This window comes from Eutrigla gurnardus, assembly GCF_963514095.1.
Source record: "Eutrigla gurnardus genome assembly, chromosome: 14".
In the NCBI taxonomy this organism is placed as follows: domain Eukaryota; kingdom Metazoa; phylum Chordata; class Actinopteri; order Perciformes; family Triglidae; genus Eutrigla; species Eutrigla gurnardus.
Genome location: NC_139937.1, coordinates 4,892,012 through 4,913,250, shown reverse-complemented (window position 1 = coordinate 4,913,250; position 21,239 = coordinate 4,892,012). Strand labels below are relative to the sequence as shown.

Sequence of the window (21,239 nt, the reverse complement as noted above, 5' to 3'; positions counted from 1 at the left end):
TCTGTCCGACACTGACTCAAATAGCTGGATTTGGTATCTATGTCACTACTATTTACAATAGACATTAAACGCTGGGGGCTGCACGGTGGTGTAGTGGGTAGCACTGTTGCCTCACAGCGAGAGGGTCCCGTTTTCTGACATCAGAATGACGATTCCCGGGTCGGCCCGGGTTCCTTCTGTGTGGAGTTTGCATGTTCTCCCTGTGTAAGTGGGTTCTCTCCGGGTTCTCCGGCTTCCTCCCACAGTCCAAAGACATGCAGGATGGGGATAGGTTCATTGATGACTCTAAATTGCCTGTAGGTGTGAATACCCTGCCTTCACCCAATGACAGCTGGGATTGGCTCCAGCCCCCCCGCGACCCTGAATACAGGATAAGCAGTAGAAATGGATGGATGGACCTTTAAATTTGATTGTTTGATTATTTAACCATGTTATTGTAATAAAAATGTATTCATTGTTTAAATAATAACAACATATTTACACTGAAAACTGCTTCCAGCTGTGGCAGAAGAAGGATGCGGTGAGAGTGAACTACTGAAGTTGTGGGACGGGCAGCTAAACAATGAGCTGCTATTCACCTTCAGTCTGTAAAGCTGAGTGGAGCTGCAGATTCTGGTGATGATTCACTGTAGTTTTATAATTATGAGTGCTCCGGTAGTCTGTCAAAGTCACACAAACTAGGCGGCGCCATCATGACACTGAAAAAATTATAAAATGTAGATGTCTCCCTTTTGATTTCTTATGATTTCCTCAAAGGAGAACACAGGACAAGTGGTTCACAGAGCCGAAATGTTTGCTGAAGCAGACAAGAAAAAATGCAATTTAATTTCAGTTGGACTTTGTCTAAATTGATATGCGTTATCCCAGCACAGCATGGCATGACATAGTTCATAAAGCACATAATGATGCCTGCTTTGACAGATGACATCATGGAACCCAGAGGAAGCTGGATTTATTACTGCTCTGCCTGATATTACAGAGGTTGGGTGGAGGAGGAGTGACATGAATGAGAGGAGACACAATGAGAGGCGAGGGAATGGGAAGAATGAGAGAGAGGATGACTGATGTGCTCATTAAATTTCTGCTTTCTCAACCTGCAAAACATTTCCCACAGCTGATCACAGACAAATCTGAGGTCATCATTATTAGTCATGACACCACATTGTTAAATATGTGCTCTCTGACACCTGACGTGATCCTCGGCGTCTCTGGGGACGACCAGCTTAGCTTAAATGAGGCGGTTCAGTCACAGAGTTGCTGTCTTTCACTCAGGAGGATTTACAATATTGGGTGATTTTTGTCATAAAACATGTTTGTTTATGTCTTATTTACAACTCACTATAAGTCTCTGTACACCTGCGTCAGCAAATCAAAACAAGCTTTTACTTACAGCGGCATGCTTGCACTACTTACATAACTGGTCTTTTATCTCCTTACAAGCTCCCCTGCAGTCTCCCACTCTCTTAAACTTTCTCAGCACATTAAATCACATTAACAATCAACCATATGAGCTAACTTGTCAACTGTAAAGTTGTCACCAATGCCGTCACGGGTTGTGACATCGTTTTATCATCCTTCCGAACTTTTCCTCTTCCACTTCCTGTCTACTTTCTTGTATTTCCTTCCTTGCACCATCAACAGGTGCTATGATGATTAAGTCAAATAATGGAGTGGTTTCCGTTCAGATAGGAGTTCAGTGGCGAGGCCAGAATAGAGGAGATATGAGAGGAGGAAGTGGAGCAGAGGAGAGAGGAGGTCAAAGTGAAAGTAAAAGAGCAGATTAGGACGGAGGACAGGTGAAGGGACGGAGGTTTCTCAGGGACTATCAAAGCAGATCAAAATTAAAGTCAGCATGAGGTTAAATAAAGAGCTTTATGTCACAGTTGTGGGCCATTAAATCTCAACTGTTGAACTGTTTCCACCGGACACATTCACTCCCGGTAGCTAACCTTTGGGCTGGTTAGGTTTTATTTTGCACCCTCAGCAATCTCTCATTCCCTGTAATGAGTAGTCGTTGATACACACACACACACTGTCACACGCACACGCACACTGTTAATTTGACTTGCCAGGAAGGAAATAGTGTGATTCGCCTGACTAGGTCCCTGGACATGAATCTAAAGACAGTAGGGAGCGTGCAGAGCAATCAAGTGATAAAGCTTATTATCTGAGAGGAGCTATATTCTAAGACTTATTATCTACCAGGAGTTAAATGACTTTCAGGTCCTCAAAGGGCTGATGGCCTGGTTTGACTTGGCAGGAGAGAGAAAGAAGAGATGGTTGTAGGGAGAGGGGTGGAGGAGATCAGGCAGGAGGAAGGAAGACCGGTGGGAGCAAGAAGCAGGCAGGTGATGGAGATGGGGGGGAGACAGGAGGTGAGAGAAACCCAGGTGTGAGGAGAGGTGGAACAGAGGGAAAAAGATGAGAGGGAAAACAGAGGGAGGAGAAAAGGACAAGTTTGAAGACAGGAGGGAGGAGAAGGTGATTCATAGACGTGGGCAGCCACATTTCTGTCTTTTTGCAACTGCTGTGAAACCTATTTTCTGGTTAGGGAAATATACTGTACTTCATAAAGCTGCGGAGTGCTGCATTGTGTCTTAGTTGAGGCAGTTCAGATAGTTTACTACTAAAGATACCGTAGATAGTTTATTGCCTTGGATACCACAAGTGTTGGCATAGCAACAATGGATTTTGACTGTCTGAGCACAAGCTAACAGCAAGGTTGGACTGTAACTCCACTGAAGGATGGGCCATGTATGATGTGATGTAACAGGTGATCATACAAACTCATTTCAGAATAAGATGATCAACTAGTTTCCTTGATGGCAACAAACGAGAGAGTTGTTTTGTGCTCAATAACTACAAATAAAGCTTCTGCTGTGAGGCTTTCCAAAATTGCCAATTACAGTAAAAGTTGTTGCTTTGAGGTGAGGTCCAGCTGAAACGGAGCCGGCCCGGGTCACCTTTAATTCAAAGTCACGGCAGGATAAAGGTTAGTTGGTCAGTTTCCCATGCTGCAAGGGCGTTGTGTTTCCATGTCTTTATCATTGGTGTAGAGGGTAAAAAATAAGTTCTGCAATCCTCCTTCAGTATATTTCAGGTTCCGTCTTTCTGTTGCATTATGCTTCTGCAGAAAGCAGGCCCTTAAAAAGTGAAACAGTGGGATTTGTGCCGACACAAATTAGTGCAATGAAGAAAAACTTTTCCTAGTTATTTCTGTTATCATCCCCTTATTTGCTAAATCCACCTCTGTATGTGTGTCGTGTAGTGTGTGTGTGTGTGTGTGTGTAGGTGTGTGTAGTAAAATATATTCTTAGTGTTTGTACTGAGCAGCAGTTGAATTGCAGTGATAGTTTATATAGATGATGTAACAAATAGCCTTAGTCAAGATGAGATGTTAATAAAAAGAATATTTTCCCCCTAAACTTTAACTTTGAATGATCCATAATTAAGGTTATAGAGAAACACTTTGACTTGAAACAAAAAGGGTTAAAGTGACACCCTACTTAACTGCTAAATGTCCAAATATGGAACGAGCAGGCTGCTGCATTTAGCCATCCAGGCAGCCCATTAATGGTAGATAGCTTCCAGCCTAAAGAGTGCTAATGAGCACACTGTGCACCAGTGTTAGCCCAGTCCCTCTTTAAACATACAATATTGACAAAGCTAATACAAAGTATGGGCCGTGGAGTGCAGAGTTGGGTGTTATTCTATGCAAATGAACACTCCTCTGACTTAAAGGTAAACGTCCTGTATTTGCATGAATTGCTCTAGAAGCTACTTAAACAGCAGATAAATGATGGGGGTCCAAAGAGTTTAAAAGGGATGAATAAAACAACGGCGTGCTCTTAAGTGCAGCCCAGCAGCTACAGACCAATCCTGCTCCTGTTTTCCATGTTGTGTGTATTCACTGATGATTCACTCAGGACATTCTTAAAACAAGACGAGACACAGAACTACAACAAACTGCCCCAGTTGGTTAAGATTATTCTTTATTATGAAGTGCCACAAAATGCTTTGTGTTCATTGTGCTTACATTGTCTGAATCTGGCTCAAAAAAACACCCCAGGAGATCTTCTCTCTGCAACAGAGAGCCAAACCTCTTGAGATAAGGTGTGTTAGATATCGCTATACAGCAGTAAAAATGTCTCAATCCAAAGGATTCTTTACAAACCCTCTTGCAATAAATGATTATTTAGGTTATCATCATTCTTCAACTTGGAAATACAAAAAAAGAAGAGAGGTCAAGCTAGTACAAGGTTTTTAATTCTTCTCTACCTGAATTCTAGTTAGTTTCATTGTGCTACTTTCTTTAAGGTGGAGATGACTAGAATGGAAGTGCTTAGAGAGAACAGACGTGGAGCTCGCCCAGAGACAGACAGTCAGAGAGACACGCACACTCAGCTTTTCAGCTTCTCCAAACCACTAACAGCCCCCCAACAACAGCTTCAGCCAAATACCTTTAAGATGCTTGGACTGCAGTGCAAAGTTGCAAAGAGTTAATACAGAATGGTACAATTAGTGGTAAGTAAACGGAGACAGAGAACCTCTCAGTGGGTTGTTTAGCGACATTAGAAGAAATTATTATTATTACTTTTATTACTTTTTGTGTTCTTATACAGATGGAAATGAGAAATAAGAGTTGATGGTTAAAATAATAGCATATTCTTATTTATTTCTCTACCAGGGATCGGTGTCTCTGATATGTGTAAGGAAATATGAAGGTAATACTTTTGTTTTCTTTGCATATGTGGTCAAACTTTGTGCTTTTAATTTGGATTTGTGTGGAACGTGTGTTTTAACTCCACTTGTTACGAGTATTTTGGCTTTGAAGTCACGGATAGAAAGATAAAGACAAAACTTCATACCGAACAAGTTGAAGCTCTATGACTAATCGTCTGATACAATTCAAGTAATTGCAGCTCAGGTGTAGTTCACACATCAAGGAGAGATAAGACCTCTAATGTGCTGACTCACATACTGATTGCTTCAGTCAACAACAACAAAAAGCCTCTTTCTTACGGACTATTGAGATACCTTTGGGGGGAAGCTTCTTTCTGAAAGACTCTCCTGCAACACAAGACTTCATTACAAAATGTTGCCCATTTGACTCCAGAACAGAGCTGACTGCCTTTGATGTCATACAGGTCCCATAACTTTGTCTCTGAGATGTAAATGCATTAGAAATGGCTCCGTGTACCAGCACAGACTCTCCCTTTGTCCCTAAAACCCTAAATGGTGTTGGATATTAATCACGTCGACTAGTCTTATGCCTGAGGAAGCACTGCAATTATCAAAACTTCCTTTGTCAGAGATTCACATCTGAATATTAAACCCGTTTCTTTTCAATCGTTGGAAGCTTCAACATAGACGGACTCTCCCCATGCATCTCTCACAACAGCTGATCAGCAGACACCCTGTGCTTGTGTGTGTGGGCATGCACGCTTGTGTGTCTATGAAGGTTCCAATGATACGTATGGCATATAACCGAGCATGTCATGTTTTGTGCAGATCTGTGTGTCGTCAGTCTGTCTCTCAGGAAGCTCCATGAATCTGTAAAAAAGGTTTCCGAGCTGCAGAGAACTGGGTTCAGCAACACTGGTATTGGCCACGTAGGTCAAAGGTTAAACTATCTGTGTGTTGGGGTTGATGAGACTTAGCCTGTCTGTTGGTATGTCACTCGTAGAGTTAGCCCATGGTCGGCCCAGCAGGGCTAAATGGGGCCTACTGCAGAATAATCAGGCCTTGGCCTCAGGTATCTATTGGACTGTAACAGTTAAACTGTGATCAGACCATCCAGCTAAAGTGCATGCTTTTTTCTGTGGTTTAAGAATGCACGCTCTATGGTTTGGAAGTGCACTCATACGGTAGTTGAATAATGCATTACATATAAAGTTGACATGGTTCCAACTTCAACTATGCATCAAACTTTGAGTTGGTTTTCTACTGAAAGCATACTGAATGCTTGGTATCATTTTGGGTTGTTGCACATCTTATTGCAAAGTTCTCCAATCTGATTGCTGTATTGAGTGTATGTTATGTTATGTCTCTTATGGTTATTAAAAGCTCTGTTAAATGACTTTTCTTATTTGGCTGCAAGACACAGACATGTGTTTTAAACAAGTGCCATTTTAACATCCCAGAACCTTTAAAAAACCATTGAAACTATCAGCGATGGCCAATGAACCAATCTGAGATCAAATGTTGAGAGGCCTAATCAAAGCGTAGGCCAAAGTGAGGGTATTGTTAGCAGGCTTCCTTCATGCTAGAATTAGCCAAGCACAGGTCTGTCAGGGTATAGTTATCCTCCAATAGGCCTCACACCCAGCAGGCAGCTGATCCCAGCCTCTCTAGCCTACATCCTACATTAGTTCTACTCACTAAGAGGCAGGCAGTGCATAACAAGAGAGGAAAGACAGGACTTTTCTTTTTGTTTCTCTAACACTACATTGGCATGTTCCCTGATGTCTGTAATATTAGTATTTTTCTGTTTATGACTATAGGTGAAGTAAAACATACCTGATTTTAACTGCTATACAGTAGTAGGTAATACTTCATAACTTCATCATAAAATACCATGCATTAGGTGATTATTGCTTTTAAAGAGTCCTATGGAGGCTCCAAGAGAAAAACATATTGCCCTCAGGTTCAATCTATAGGAATTTGGCAAAAATCATAAGCTTTTTATGATGTTGGCATAGATTTCTTTTCTTTTTTTTGCATGCAATAACGTTAATAAGAAAAAGAGGTAAACAACATAATAGGAAAAATAGTACTCAAAAAAGTGACATATGCTTTGGCCTGTAGTGATAGAAAGAGGTTGGCAATTATCCTACATACATATACAGAAATTAAAGTGCAACAAATAAATTAACGATATCATTTCATTGTTATCAAATCAAGTATAAACATACAACAAATAAAAAAGAACAAATGCTGAAATAAATAAGTAAATAAATAAACAAATAAATACATAAATAAATAAATAGAATCTTTACCTCAGTAGTGGAGAGAATATGGTCACTTGGTGCAGAAGAACATTATTATTATCATCATTATTATTATTATTATTATCGTTATTATTATTTTTATTATTCTTACTATTATTCCCCTAAAAAACAAAATCGTAAGGAAAAAAACTCTTTCGCTGCATTTCAGTGCGGGGAGGAAGCCTTTAGCCATTGTCTTTGTTGTCATCCTCATCATCATCAGTGTCACAAAATATATGATGCCATACTGTATCTTAATGCCAGAAGGAAGCCTTGTTATTATTGCCTCCATCCAGAACAGACAGAGGAAGAGGATGGGAAGAGTTTTTGAGGAAGTGCATGCGTAGATCAGTTAAATCCTTAAGTGGGCAAATCTCAAGGAGGAAAATTGTGCTATCTTCATCATGAATAGGCTCCAAGGGAAAGCAAGGAGGTTAGGGGGAGTGAGACGGGGGGAAGGAGGGAAAGCAAGGTCATATTCTGACCAAAAATAGATTGTTTGTGTCTGCAGTTCAGTTTGTAAGGATAATGGTCATTTATGTCTGCAGTTGTGTCCATGTTTAATCTATGCAGGGGGTCATGCATCTAGGGGGCCGAGAGGAGAGAAGGGGCCTTTGAAACAGGCAGACTCGTAGTGCTTGTTCAGGTAACTCTTGAGCGCGAAGGTCTTGTCGCAGCGTTTACACTTGAAGTGCTTGAAGGCCGAGTGGGTCTGCATGTGAGCACGCAGGTTCGAGCGGTCTGCAAAGGCCTTCCCGCAGTGGGCGCACCCGAACGGCTTCTCGCCCGTGTGAGAGCGCATGTGGCCCTGTAAAAGCCAGGGTCGACTGAACGCTTTCCCACACACGTCGCACTTGTGCTTGAGGTCGTGGGTGAGCAGGTGCATGGCCATGGCGGGCATGGACACGTACACCTTGCCACAGGTGGGACATTTCTTTGCCAGCTTGCTGTCCAGCGAGCGATGTGTCTGTTTGTGCCGGCTCAGGTTGGAAGACGTGGCGTAGGTTTTGCCGCACTCGTTGCAGGTGTGCCTCTGGATGGCCCTGGGACTGCTGATAGCTTTCCTCCTTGAGCGGCCATCGGTGATGAAGAAGGCATCGACTGTGTAACCCTCACTCACAGCAGCATCTCCGTTGATGTAACCGTCGGTGGTCTCTGAGCTTGGACTGTCGGGGGACTCCGAGTCGGGGGCGCCGTAGTCACTGTGGATGCCATCGTAGAGGGGGTCGGGGGAGGGCACCTTGATCCCGCCGTCGCTCTCGCCATCGTACACAACAGGGCTGATGTAATCACTGATGTAACCAGCTGACATGGAAAAAATAAAACAGTGTTAGGGTATGGAACACTGAGGCGGAAGTTCACAAATAGAGGCATGGTATGGGAATATGGCATATATATGAAATTGCAGTGACATAACTTGTAGAAGGTTTGCTGTATTAAGAGGCACAGAGGGGCACATGCCCTTACATTCTCCACCACCACACCAGAGACCCACAGCTCAAATATTCAATCGGAAATGTGGACATTCTCTACTGCACACGTCTGTCTAACAAGGACACCACGGGGGGAAACGTTTGGATTAATGCCATTAAACTGTTGTAGCCGGCTGGACTGGAAGGACAGAGTGAAATCAGATTTTTCTTAAGCGTATCCTTCTTTACAGAGACAATGATGCTGATATTTGGTATGCTGACAGCTTAACATAGTCTGAATCGGTGTGATGGAAAAATGCTTACTTAGTGATGCGAACAACTACACCATTAGTGATACACCACTCGTCTTAAACAGCTGTGTGGTGTTTTTTTCAGCGTCTGCATCCCACTCGAGTGCATTTATTATAAAACAACATATAGAGACGATGGGTTGGCATGAATAATCCCAGCAGCATGTTCGTTCAACCAGTAACCTGTTTCTTCCATGTATGTATGTATATTGAATGTAGAAACACCATTAAGCTGTTCACTCAGTGAACACGACTGCTGACATGACATGACAGGCAGTGCAGACCCGTGTGTGTTGAGAAGTGTTTTTCCTTTAAACTGAAAGAGCAGAAAACTAAAGACGCTGTAGGTGAAACAGAAAATTCCAGTAAAATCTGATCCTAGGTCAGCAACTTCACGTGTCATTCCAGGACATCATCTCTGGTTATATAATGTATGAGTGTTATGGTCCTCCTCTCACTGCAAATCTACTCATAAAAGCTGCCACCTGTCTGCTGTAAAAGTACACCGAATACTGTGGTAGTCAGTCCTTCAGCATGTACCTGCCCTGGAGTAATACTGCAGCACCCCATCCCCTGCATTTACCCCGCAATAGTACGGGAAGATTCTCACAACCAGTAACGCAGCAGCTGTAACTACTTAAACAACTTGGAGCATATGTGAAAGTCTGAATTGGCATATTGCAACACGGAACATCTGTCTCTCTGCTGCACACCTGTGGCCAGTAGCGGAGTGTGAAAGGAAGCCTCACTATTAGTCCACAGATAATTCAGCAGTACGCCTCCTCTCCGTTCTCAAAGGTTGCAGTTTGAACACTTCCTCTGAGGAAGATAAATGCACACAGGCTGACCCTGAACTTGAGAAAGCTGATTTAGGCTGTGAAAATGAGCATCAGCACCATGGACAGATCCAGTGCAGTGCAGGTCGATGGCTCAGTGACAGCAAGGCAGCTGCACGGGCTCAGTCGCCGCGGGCAACAATGTGGGGGCTTTTTACAGATCAGGGGGTTTAACAGTTGCATGGAGAGCTGTTTGGGCAAAGTACCGTGACTGCAACTCATTCTAAAACAGTATAGATACACATGAGCAGGTTGGATGATGACCACTCCCTGTTGATAATCTATAAAAAAAAATGAATAAAATAAAAGCTCATTCTTTCACATTTGACACATGCTTTTCTCAGGCATCATGATTATGTGAAAATGTATGCACATTTCTAAATATAGAAAGGCATAATCACATACAATACATAAATACATACTAAGTAGCGTATTTACACACATTATATAAAACCTTTAGATATGGTTCCCTGGCAGTACGTCTAGATGGGTTTTTCTGTGAATCTACAAATGTGTCATAACACACATGTTGTTTTCTGCTCATTTACTGTTTGTTGGTTTGGTGGTTTAAGTAAGCACAATTGTTAGGCTAAACTGTTGCTGAACATCCATAAACACAACCTGCGACACTGCATGCATAATCATAGCAACAATTCATCACATATATCAAAAAGCTACATCTACACTCAGCCAACCAAAAGTAAAGGAAAAAATATGATATGATATAAGTGTGTATTGTTGTGATCAACTGGACACGGAAGACAGATGTGGTCAAAACGTGCATTCTTGGAGAAGAAATTCCTTTAAGAAATTGATGTTATGATAATAACAACATCAATTTCTAAATGGAGTGTCTGAAGATTTTTGAGTAAGATGCAGCAGCAACACGCTCTACGTGACGCCACATATCTGTCTGCATACGATAACAGCTCCTACATATCTCCCACAGTGTCCCATCTGAATACACAGTCCCATCACACACAACGCAGGGAACACACACGGGTGGGTGTGAATTATTCCAACGGTCGGCTCGTTCAAGCAGAGAGTTGTTCCTAACGTGGTGTTGTGGGGAGAGGCCCGTGCTGTACTGTATGCCGAAGCTGCATTCAGCTGTTGCCGTCAGATGTTAGGGATGGAGACAAAAGGTGGCTGGGACAGGCAGCGTCACACGGCGCTGCTGAGGTGGCAGATCGCGTGTCAAGCCGAGCAGGGCTTGTTAACCTCGACATTATAAATACACCACTGACAGCTTTTTGCTTTACGAGCAGAGAAACGCAGGCACGACTGCACACGCAGTACACATGTTGATGTGCAACAGCGTGTCAATGACACTGGGTGGAAGCAATGTAGGGGCTACATTTACATAGCACAGGCATCCCTGTTTTTTTTTTTATGAAATATGTGACGCACACAGTTGCAGGGTTTGGGGAAGTTCAGGGCTTCAGGAGCAAAAAGGCAACACTAAACAATGAATCACATCGTTGCAACGGGGCCCGGCTTTGTTACACCAAAACATCTAAACTGCCACAAATAACACCAATATTCAACAATTATACCAACACAGTCCATGAATAGAAGTAGAAATAGAGACTTCCATTCAGAATCTGTTTCCATGAACTTATATTCAACAGTTCATCACTGTCAAGTCAGTCATGTGACAGCTCCACCTGACATGGGGAACACAAACCCCCCATGTTGAATGTGGGCATGTGAAGAGGAGGATTTTATGTGCAAACATGGAGAAAACACTGGACTGGACCACCGGTGGTTTCTGGACACAGCATTGTTACATAAAGGAGAGACCGCTGCATGCTTGTGCTGCACCTTACATGAATTATATTGTTTTAAAACAATATAAACGGTTATCAAACATGAACTGTCAATATATTTTGCCAGTTTATTTTCTGTATAAAACTACATCAACCTACAGGATTTAAGGAAGAAAGACTCAAGCAGAAGCATCAGCTGGCATGAGCCTTTGTTAATTCACCAAAAACCCCATGAAAGTGAACCAGATATTAATAACCGCTGTCCTGTCTTCATCTCTTTTAACCTTACTTAGCCTGCGTAGGGGGGGAACGTCCCCATTGACTATGAGCCAAAATCAATGAAATATGAGACCAGCCAGATTTAGTTGATTTCTCAAGTGACCTTTCGGCTCCACTGGCAACTTAACTCCTGCAACCAACCAGATGCTTAAATCAAGCGTGTTTTAGCTCAAATAGTCCCAGTAGAGCTGGAGTCTGTGGTGTGGTAGAAGCGTGTTTCATCGGGTCCATCGTGCATCTCATCATCCTCTGAAGTCATGCAGAATTACTTATTTTGCAGTGGACCTCTTAGTGCGGAGCTTTGAAGCTTTTAATATCCATTAGACGGTAATAACTATGTGCTAACTCTGTGCTGTCTGCCATTGTTCTGTAATCAATGATTATAGGCTACTTATCTGCCTGAGGTACAACCACGTCCCACTGTTTCAAATGGAAAGGCGAGACTACAGTATATTATAAGAACAGGGACAGCATGCAAAACTGAAAAAGGCTCAGCTCGTGATAAATACTGTATTATTGACACCCTGAGTCTCCGTGTGAATCTAACAGTTATGTTGAGTTACAGCTGCAGGTCTGCTGGCCTGTTGGGATCAATCCCGGGGAATCCCTCCGGGACCCCACAGGCGAGCCCGCCTCCCAGTCACACAGCTAGAGCCTCGTTTCCCCGCCTGTCATCCCGCTCCTGCTCCGTCAGACTCGCTGGTTTCGGAGACACCTGTTACTGCCGGTGCTCGCCGGTGCTCGCCGGTGCTCGCCGCGCAGGCAGCCTGACCTACCTTTGTTGTGGAGCCGCAGGCTGAGGTCTGTCCTGTGCCGGTAGACGTTCTCCAAATCCGCTCCGGTGAAATCATCCAATTTCACCTTTTTCACCAGGAAAGACCTTGGCATGGTGGTGCGACACTCTCACACACAACGACACACGCTCACAAACAGCCGCTCGCCGACGGCTTGGCCAGCGTGCTGGACCGCCCGTTGAACACCAGCGAGACCCGCGAAACCGGAGGAAGACTGTGTTCAGGTGTTGGACGAAGCGCGAGCTCGGAGTTGATCCGGTTAAATAGTTGGTTGGTTTCTCGAGTTATTATGTCTTTCCTCTCTCTGTCCGTCTGACTGTCCCCCTGCTTTAGTCCTCGCGCAGAGAGGGGAGAAATGCAACTTCAGCACCGGACAGCTCACCCCGGGGGGTGCCTCGCGCACTCTGTGCTCGCGGGCAGGCGGCAGACCAGGGGGCAGAGGCTCGTGAGCAGTCCAAAAACAAAACAAAAAACAATATAACACGCGGTGGAAGGCACCCTGAAGCGCGTGCGACGGCTCTCGGGCCCCTTTTAAAGAAGAGGAACAAGAGGAAGAGGAGGGGGGGAGGAGGAGGAGGAGGAGGAGGGAGGGATGCGAAGAAAATAAGGGGGGGGGGGGAGGAAGAGAGGACGATTTTGGAAGCTTTCAAAAGGAAGAATGTCGGACACCGTGCCCTTCCCTCTCTGCCGCTGAAGTAGTCCTTAATCCCCGTTAATGACGTCTACTCGGGTCGGTAAAAAAGCACAATAAGAGTCCCTGCGGCCAAGTGGACCAACAGCGTCCCCCCTCTCTCTCTCTCTCTTTCTGTATCCCTCTCTCTTCTCTCTCTCTATCTCACTCTCTCTCTCTTCCCCTCGGTCTCTCTCTTTCTCTCTTTCTGCAGCGTCCGCGAGGTGTTCCAGCGAGTGTGCCGTCTCGCGATCAGCTGTTGGCATTTATACGGCGTAGGGGGCGAGAGAGAGAGAGAGTGAGAGAGAGAGTGAGAGTGAGAGAGAGAGAGACGGGTAGACTCACGGGTAGAGGGAGTGCTTAATTTAATCCATCCCACATCCCCGGGGAGCGGCGACTGGCCCGGATGATTTATTGAAGCTGTTATCACCCCCCTCGTTCTCTTTCTTTCTCTGTCTTTCATTCTACTTGTCCCTCCTTCCTCTCTCTCTCTCTCTCTCTCTCTCTCTCTCTCTCTCTCTCTCTCTCTCTCTCTCTCTCTCTCTCTCTCTCTTTCTCTCTCTCTTTATTTTTTGAGCATGTGTTAGTTTCAGTGCGTTTCAGGCGAGGCGCCATGTTTTGGGCAGATAAGAATGGGAATTGTTACGTCTTTGTGTGTGTGTGTGTGTGTGTGTGTGTGTGTGTGTTTAAATCACTCATCAATTTGATTCAGCTATCACAGCGTGTTCCACAGATTTTTAAATATTGTCCCATTGTGCATTCTTTTTGGGAGTCCATATTCTCTTTTCCTCGCCCTGTTCTTTCATCACCTGCTAAGCATATTCTATCTTTGTTTATGTTTTGTTTTTCATCCTGACATTGATTATATGGGGGGATTATTAACTAGCATGCTGAGCGCCTGTAATTATCATTAATGTGGCCCCCAAGGCAAATGGGCGTAGACCAAATGGAGTGTTTTACAGTGAGTGCCGGATTAATATGGGAGTAGAGTTAATATCTGCTCCAGGGTCACATCGGGTTCACTGGCAAGTTTTTACTGCAAGATCCAGGATTTCCTCTGCTCCCTGGCCAAATTATGTAACGACAAACAGAGATACTCTGAGAGTTTGGTTCATCATTTTATTTTGTCTCTCTCAGTCTCCCGCGTCATAGAATAATATCACGTGGATATGAATTTAAAAAAGAAGTGAAAAATATGCTTCTGATATATTCGTACATATTTAAAAAAAATCAGGGAGCATCTAAAAGCTGGTTGTCAAGTTTGATATTCATGTGAACCGCAGTCTGGCACCTTAAAAATGAATACTGACAGATTTAAAGTGGTTCATAATCTCACTTAATCAGTTCGAGACCCAGAATGACGGTGTATAAATATGCTTAATGAGTCCCAGGGTGTGAAAGTACACATTACTGAGCTGTGATTATTAGTATTGCTGCGTTTTTAATGAGGCAGGTATACTGAAGGACACGGCGACTCAAGTTCGTGGGCTGCAGCAAAGTTGCTGAGCATCTGTTAAAGGTCAGAGCAACGACTCGGCTCTACAGAGAGGAACCACTCAAAGATCAAGTATTCACAGTAATGAGAGTTTGTCGTTTCAACACCGGATCTTATTGGAGCTAATAGGGTCTGTTGTTGCAGAAACTTGGTCTCGCTGAATTATTTAGTGGATTCTCGCTACTTTAACTTGGATACTGACTCTGGATCGCTGGGAAAATTGATAATATGTTGAAATTAAGTGATGACTTACATATTAAAATCTCAATGCAAATCACTAAATTCCAAAAACCATCATACAAATATCTACATTCACTGTATTTGTTGTACCTGTTATATTCTAAGATGTGGTGTGTGCTATGATAGAAGCATGCAGTGTGTCAATATTATTATCAACCATAGAAAAAGGAATTATCCTTCTTATTTTTAATAACATGTTTGCTTACAGTAATATTACACCGAAGGTTATGTGCTTCAAAGGCATTTTATTCAAAGATTTTCATTTGTGCTTGAATCTGCTTGTGAGTCAACAGGCGGGACTGAAAACATTCATGAATTAAATATTATGGATTTTGAATATTTAGAGAGTCATTAAATACGACTCATTTCGCGATAGCAAAGGCGATTTATTTGCCGGCCTCAATGTCACGTCTTTCTTTTGAATCTGGCTGCGTCTCTCCGGTTGAATAAGTGAACTCTGTAATCTCTGTCAGTCAAACGGATGGAGAAGGACAGCGGAGATGTCGTGTTGGAAATGCTGCAGAAGGACACGTCTTCTTGCAGAGTTGGTGATGATAATGAGAAGGTCGGTGGTGAGGAACCAACTGAGGCATCTGGTTCATTTGAGCCTCACGCATGCATGTCTAGGGGACGGATGTATTTTTGACTCTGTGTGTATTTAGTATTGATTACAGGCCATATGACTTGTACAATATGTATGTGTGATGATGACTCATGACTGAAAGTATTCTGTGTGTGCATATGTGCGTGCTTGTGTTTGTGTGTGTGTGTGTGTGTGTGTGTGTGTGTTGTGATACCAGTCCATCTGTTGTCCTTAATCAGGGGAAGAGCAGATGAGTTCCATCACCTGGAGACTGGCTCAGGGAGGTCCAATTAAACACACACACACACACACACACTGGCTGAACACAAATGCACAACACACAACCACCTCTACAACTGTCATCCGACAGAAATAACCTACAACATTAACAACATATTTCATCATCATTTGAGCAAACACACACACATAACCTGCGCACGGCTACACACGTAAGGAATGAAACAAACAAGCAGACAGCTCTCAGCGTTTTGATTTGGACTTTTGTAAACTTGTAAAAAGATCAAATGTATATTCGACCAGCAAAGACGAAGCTCCGAACGTCAGTGATTCAATCGTGACGTCACCATCCGTTTTAGGACGTGTGAGTCATTTCTAAAGGTGGAAGGGAGGATTTTCACTGCAGCTCACACGAGTGTGAATTGGAGCCAAAAGTGGAAAGTGTTCTGTAGTCGGTGTCATCCTCACACTGCATTTCCAGCACCTCCCTTAGTTTTGGGGACAAACAGGACATTTCTGTATGTTGTCAGCCTTGTGAGCAACCCCAAAAGGATTGTAATCCAAACAAATACAGATTTGCCACTGCTATTATTTATTCTGTTCAATTGGTTAAAGTTTGATTGAATAATAGATGCAACATTTCTCCAGAATGTTCTGATACAGACGTTTCGCTCTTTGCTTCATGCCTGTCTTTACTGCAACTTTAATTACTACATAAGTAGCTGTGTCCATCATCATTACACTGAACTCTTAAAGCTACGCCGTTTAAAAGAAGTTGACAGTGAATGTAGAAATAAATGTCAAAACTGAATTACAACACTTACTTCAAAATAATGTTCACAGTCTGGATTATGTATCAGGAGAAAGATGTTTCAAGATGTTATGTATTCAATCTATTGATAAAATGTTGCATCTAACTACCCATACAGATGATGATCCGTCAACAAAATAAAAACAATTGCTTTTTAAACACATTTTTATTTAACAAAAGTTTGAAGAAAGTGAGCGACGTGGCTAGCATATGAAGAGGGATCCATCCTCTGTTGCACCTCATGAGGCTTCTTCCCTGTTTGAGAGTTTTCTCAGGGAGCTCTTCCATCTCCGAAACAAAGGTCTAACGGTAGAAGGTGTTGCAATTAATATGATCTGATTCTGCATTTTGTTGTATTTAAATGAAATTGACTTGACTTGGTATTTTATTAATGGGACATTATGTATGAGGGGAATTTGGGTAATATTATTATGCATCGTGTGTGTGTGTGGGGGGGGGGGGGGGGGGGGAACTGCTCTAAGGTTAGCCGCGATAGATGTCCTTTTTGGATTAATTGATGCTGTGCCATGTCGAAGACCGGCACGTCTGTTGTTCAGCTGCCCAGCTGGTCTGTGTGCATGTATGTGTTGGTGTGTGTGTGTGTGTGTGTGTGTAAGGTGCACGTATGTGGTGGTGTGTGTGTGTGTGTGTGTGTAAGGTGCACGTATGTGGTGGTGTGTGTGTGTGTAAGGTGCATGTATGTGGTGTGTGTGTGTGTAAGGTGCATGTATGTGGTGTGTGTGTGTGTGTAAGGTGCACGTATGTGGTGTGTGTGTGTGTGTAAGGTGTGTGTAAGGTGCATGTATGTGGTGGTGTGTGTGTGTAAGGTGCATGTATGTGGTGGTGCAGCTGCTGTCTTACACCCCAATATGAACACATGGACCAGTGGCGGCGCCAGGGGGGAGCTAGGTGGTGCTGTAGCTCCCCCTATAATAGCCATAGCACCCGCCCAGCACCCCCAAGAAATGTCTGTAATTTTTTGACATTTATATTTTAATGCCATGCATGGACGTAATTTGGGGGGGGACACAGGGGACATGTCCCCTGCACTTTTTCAAAAGGCCGTTTTGGTCCAGTGCACTTTTTACGGTCCAAAAACAATGTTACGCTGTAGTAAACAGTGCTTGCACACCAGTCTGCTAGTCTTTGGTCAGGAGTCCTACAGGAGTCCGCTACTGGAAGTTAGTTCACGTCAGCTAGAAGGATTGTAATATCAGAGGTTTCATTTACATTTACGTTTGAATCGGTGTCCATGTGCGTATGTACGCGCGTGTGTATGTGTGTTTGGTAATTAGACGCAGCCAGGATGTCTCAAAAAAGAAAAGTGGACATAAGAGACTTCTTTAGAAGTCAAAGTGTAAGTTACTCAAAGAAATGCGTTACACCCATCCTGCAACACCTTCACTGGCTCCCAATAAAGCAGCATATCCACTTCAAGATCCTCCTCATCATCTACAAAGCTCTCAATAATCTGATCAATAAAATGTATTAGTGTTATTATTGTTGTTATTATTACTATTGGATTAGAATTGGGTGATAATGTTTTGCTACATGATTTACAACCAGTCAAACCAAAAAAGGGAACAGTAAACTTAAAATAAGCAATAGAAAACTAGAAGAACTACTAGAAAACACAGTGAACTGAAAGAGTTAGAGTTTTATTAAAAATACTTGTGTCCCCCCCACCTCTGAAATCAGAATTTCGTCCTTGATGTCATGTATGTTGTATCTATAGCCCTTGTGTTGAATACGTTTACATATATGCTTATAGTCGCAGAACGAGTATAGTTAATGCGCGCGTGTACGCGTGTGTAGCTATATATACCAAGGGTGGTCCAATGCGACTGCCATAATGAAATGCCCCGAAATTCAAAGTACCTTCGCTTAAGTGTTGAGCATCCTCATAGCACCTGCAACAGAAAACCTCTGGAGCCGCCACTGACATGGACACATAAAGGGTAATAGGGTAATACCTCTTTTTGCTTTTTAGAGTTATGACTCCTTGCCACACACACATCCTGGAGTCTGAATCATAGAACTCATCAGCTTATCTCTCCAATATATTTATCTTTAAGTTCATAATACACCGTTTGATGTGCTGTTGTTGTTTCTGGACAATTGAAGGCCACATGAAATGTTTTTTCTCTCCTCAAAAGGTCATTACAGTTTTTCTCACTGGTTTTTTATGTTTCTCAGAGGTGAGTCATACATGTGTGAGCAAATGCAGGTGGTTTGGTGTCGAGATATTTCCTTCTCACTCAAAAGTCTAAATATATTTCAGTCTGGTTGCCTTTCTGCGGGTCTCTTTGCCTCTCATTTTATGAAGGTGAGCCTTGTTCTGTCCTGTCCTAAAGCTGTTCTGTCGCAGTAACGCTAAATATTGCTGAGCAGCTCTTCTCATCAGGCACACACACACACTCACACACACACACACACACACACACACACATGCACACACTGAAACACATGCACACTTGCAGACACACGCAGAAGTGCTGGGCTAGGGGAGAAATGTGGCCTGTTTCTTTGCAGTTTTTGATGACTCCCGCTGTACTGGTGAAACAGAATGCAGCGTGCATTAGCACAGGATAGAGTGTCCCAAAACCGAGGAGAGGACACACAAAATACACACTGCAGGTGGCTTTTCATCAGGAAAATCGTTTCTTTGTCTGTCACACACGTCTTCATTGATAGTTTCAAGAAGATATAAAAAACAAATCCAATCTACAGGTTAAACATTAAGCTCTGGAGCTTTCAACAGTATCACACTGTCTTCATTACATAATACGTGTAGGTGTAAAAGTAGCATTAATCTGAGAGCTGAAAACCAGTTAGTGTACATATCAGTGGATTAAGAGAGAACATTTGATGGTGTAATGTTTACTGTCTTTATTATTATCTTATGTGTATTTATTTAAAGCACTGAGAAGAAGAAAAACCTTCTACAATAGCAAGCCTGTCGGATCAGTTTTCATAAAAAATCATATTTCCATCAACCACATTATAAATACTGTCATTACACAACACACACACACACACACGCACACACACAATCTTTCTCTGTGTTTGGTCTTTACAGCCTGCTCTAGAAATGCTTCATTAGTTAAATGAATCTGGAAAATAAAAATAGGATTAATGTGCTCTCTTTGAGCTCCATTTATAATGTATAATGCAATTGTATAATGTTCATTATGGATCCATAACAGAAGACTTACACAGTCTGCAGAGGAGGATGTAGATCAATTCCCGTGGCACGTTTATTTCCTCTGTAGGAGATCATCATCACACATATTCACACAAGTAAACAGCTCTCCTGCACATAAAACCTGCAGGTGTGGACGGTTGGGAAAGCGCTAAACTCTCTCTGACTCACAGTGCCATCGTAGAGATATTTCCCTTCCCCTCTCTATCTCGGGGTAATTGTGTGAATCAGGAGAGATTGTATTTACCCCGACAGTTGATTGGCGAGCTGGCAGGGTAATAAATGGCCTGCTAACCAGCACTTCTCTGATCCCCTCACAATGCAGGAATAAGAACAAAAAAAAAAAATCATTACCTGCTTCAGACAAGCCTATCCTGCCGTGTCACATGTGATAAAGGCAGACATATTTCGGAAACACAGAGAGGTGAAGAGGTGGGAAGGAAGGAAGGAAGGAAGGAAGGAAGTATAAAAGAAGGGACGAGAGGCAGAGATGAAGTGAGTGAAAGGGTTATGGAAACGTTTCTATTTGTTTTACAGATTGGGCCATTTATTCTGTGATTCTGGAGCCTCGAACAGATGGATGTTAGAGAGAGCAAATGGTTGAAAAGGGTGAGAAACTATCACATGTATCCCTGAAGGACGATCATTTAATTCATATTCTTTTATTTTCTGTCCACTCTGACTCCCAGTGTACCGTTTAAACGGCAAGATCAAGCATATCAGGCAATAATCACATATTTGAAAGCAAATTATACACGTACACACACACACACACACACACACATAAAAGCACAGCAGTGTATGCAAATGCAAGCTTTGGCTTTGAAACTGACATTACTTATTTAGTTCATGTGCAGTACAAAGGCAGTCACTGCAGCATCAGGTTGATGTTTTTAGGTTTTGTTTGTTCCAGGAATGGATCACATGACTGTGTGTGTGTGTGTGTGTGTGTGTGCGTGTGTGTGTGTGTGTGTGTGTGTGTGTGTGTGTGTGTGTGCTGCAGCCAGCCATTTATGTGAGATCAAGGCAGGTGTGTCATTACTCCTGGAATAAAAATAGATTTCAAAAATGAAACATATCCTGTACTTCAAGCTGCCATAATCAATATATTTTCAAATAAAAATGAATGAAATGACAGCTCGCCTCAGCGCTGCTAAGCATGTTTCATTTGTTTTGTTTTGACCAGCAACTTTGCTTTTTGGTTCGCTCACCACTCATAGTGTTTATTTAAATTGGGTTCCCCATCAGCTGACGACATGGTGATCAGATCATCTTCCTGAGGTCCACACATGATAAAACCTAACATGATCAAAAATGAATTGCAATAATAAAATCAGCTTCATATACTGTACCATTTACATGCAATCCAAAACCAGTGAACACTGTATATACAATAAAGTAGAATACAAATTTAAAATCCGTATTGAGGCGAGGTGGTTTTCATAAGAATGAGAAATATACAACTCATAAAAGGTTAAATATGAATATTACAAACTGGCACAGAACAATACGTCCGACTATTCCATCTGCATGTCAATAAATGTCTCGTGCTTCAAAATCACTATTGTTTCTTGTGCTTTATTTTCTAATATTTCCCCATTTTTAACCTTG

At 42.7% G+C, this 21,239-nt stretch overlaps 2 protein-coding genes across 2 annotated transcripts in view; one reads left to right on the top strand and one right to left on the bottom strand.

Moving 5' to 3' along the window:
- Positions 1-2,987: 2,987 nt before the first annotated feature.
- Positions 2,988-21,239, top strand: part of stx17 (syntaxin 17) — a 300,626-nt gene continuing 282,374 nt past the window's right edge. Inside the window, exon 1 of the mRNA XM_084027645.1 lies at positions 2,988-2,992. The gene's annotated coding sequence lies outside the window, so the exon portion shown is untranslated. The remainder of the gene's footprint in view (positions 2,993-21,239) is intronic.
- On the bottom strand, positions 7,005-12,783 carry LOC311025138 (transcriptional repressor scratch 1-like). Its single transcript, XM_084027883.1, has 2 exons — positions 12,373-12,783; positions 7,005-8,294 (listed from the first exon to the last, which is right to left on the bottom strand). Exons 1-2 carry the CDS (start codon positions 12,482-12,484, stop codon positions 7,567-7,569), a joined length of 840 nt encoding a protein of 279 aa, XP_083884009.1. The 5' UTR covers positions 12,485-12,783; the 3' UTR covers positions 7,005-7,566.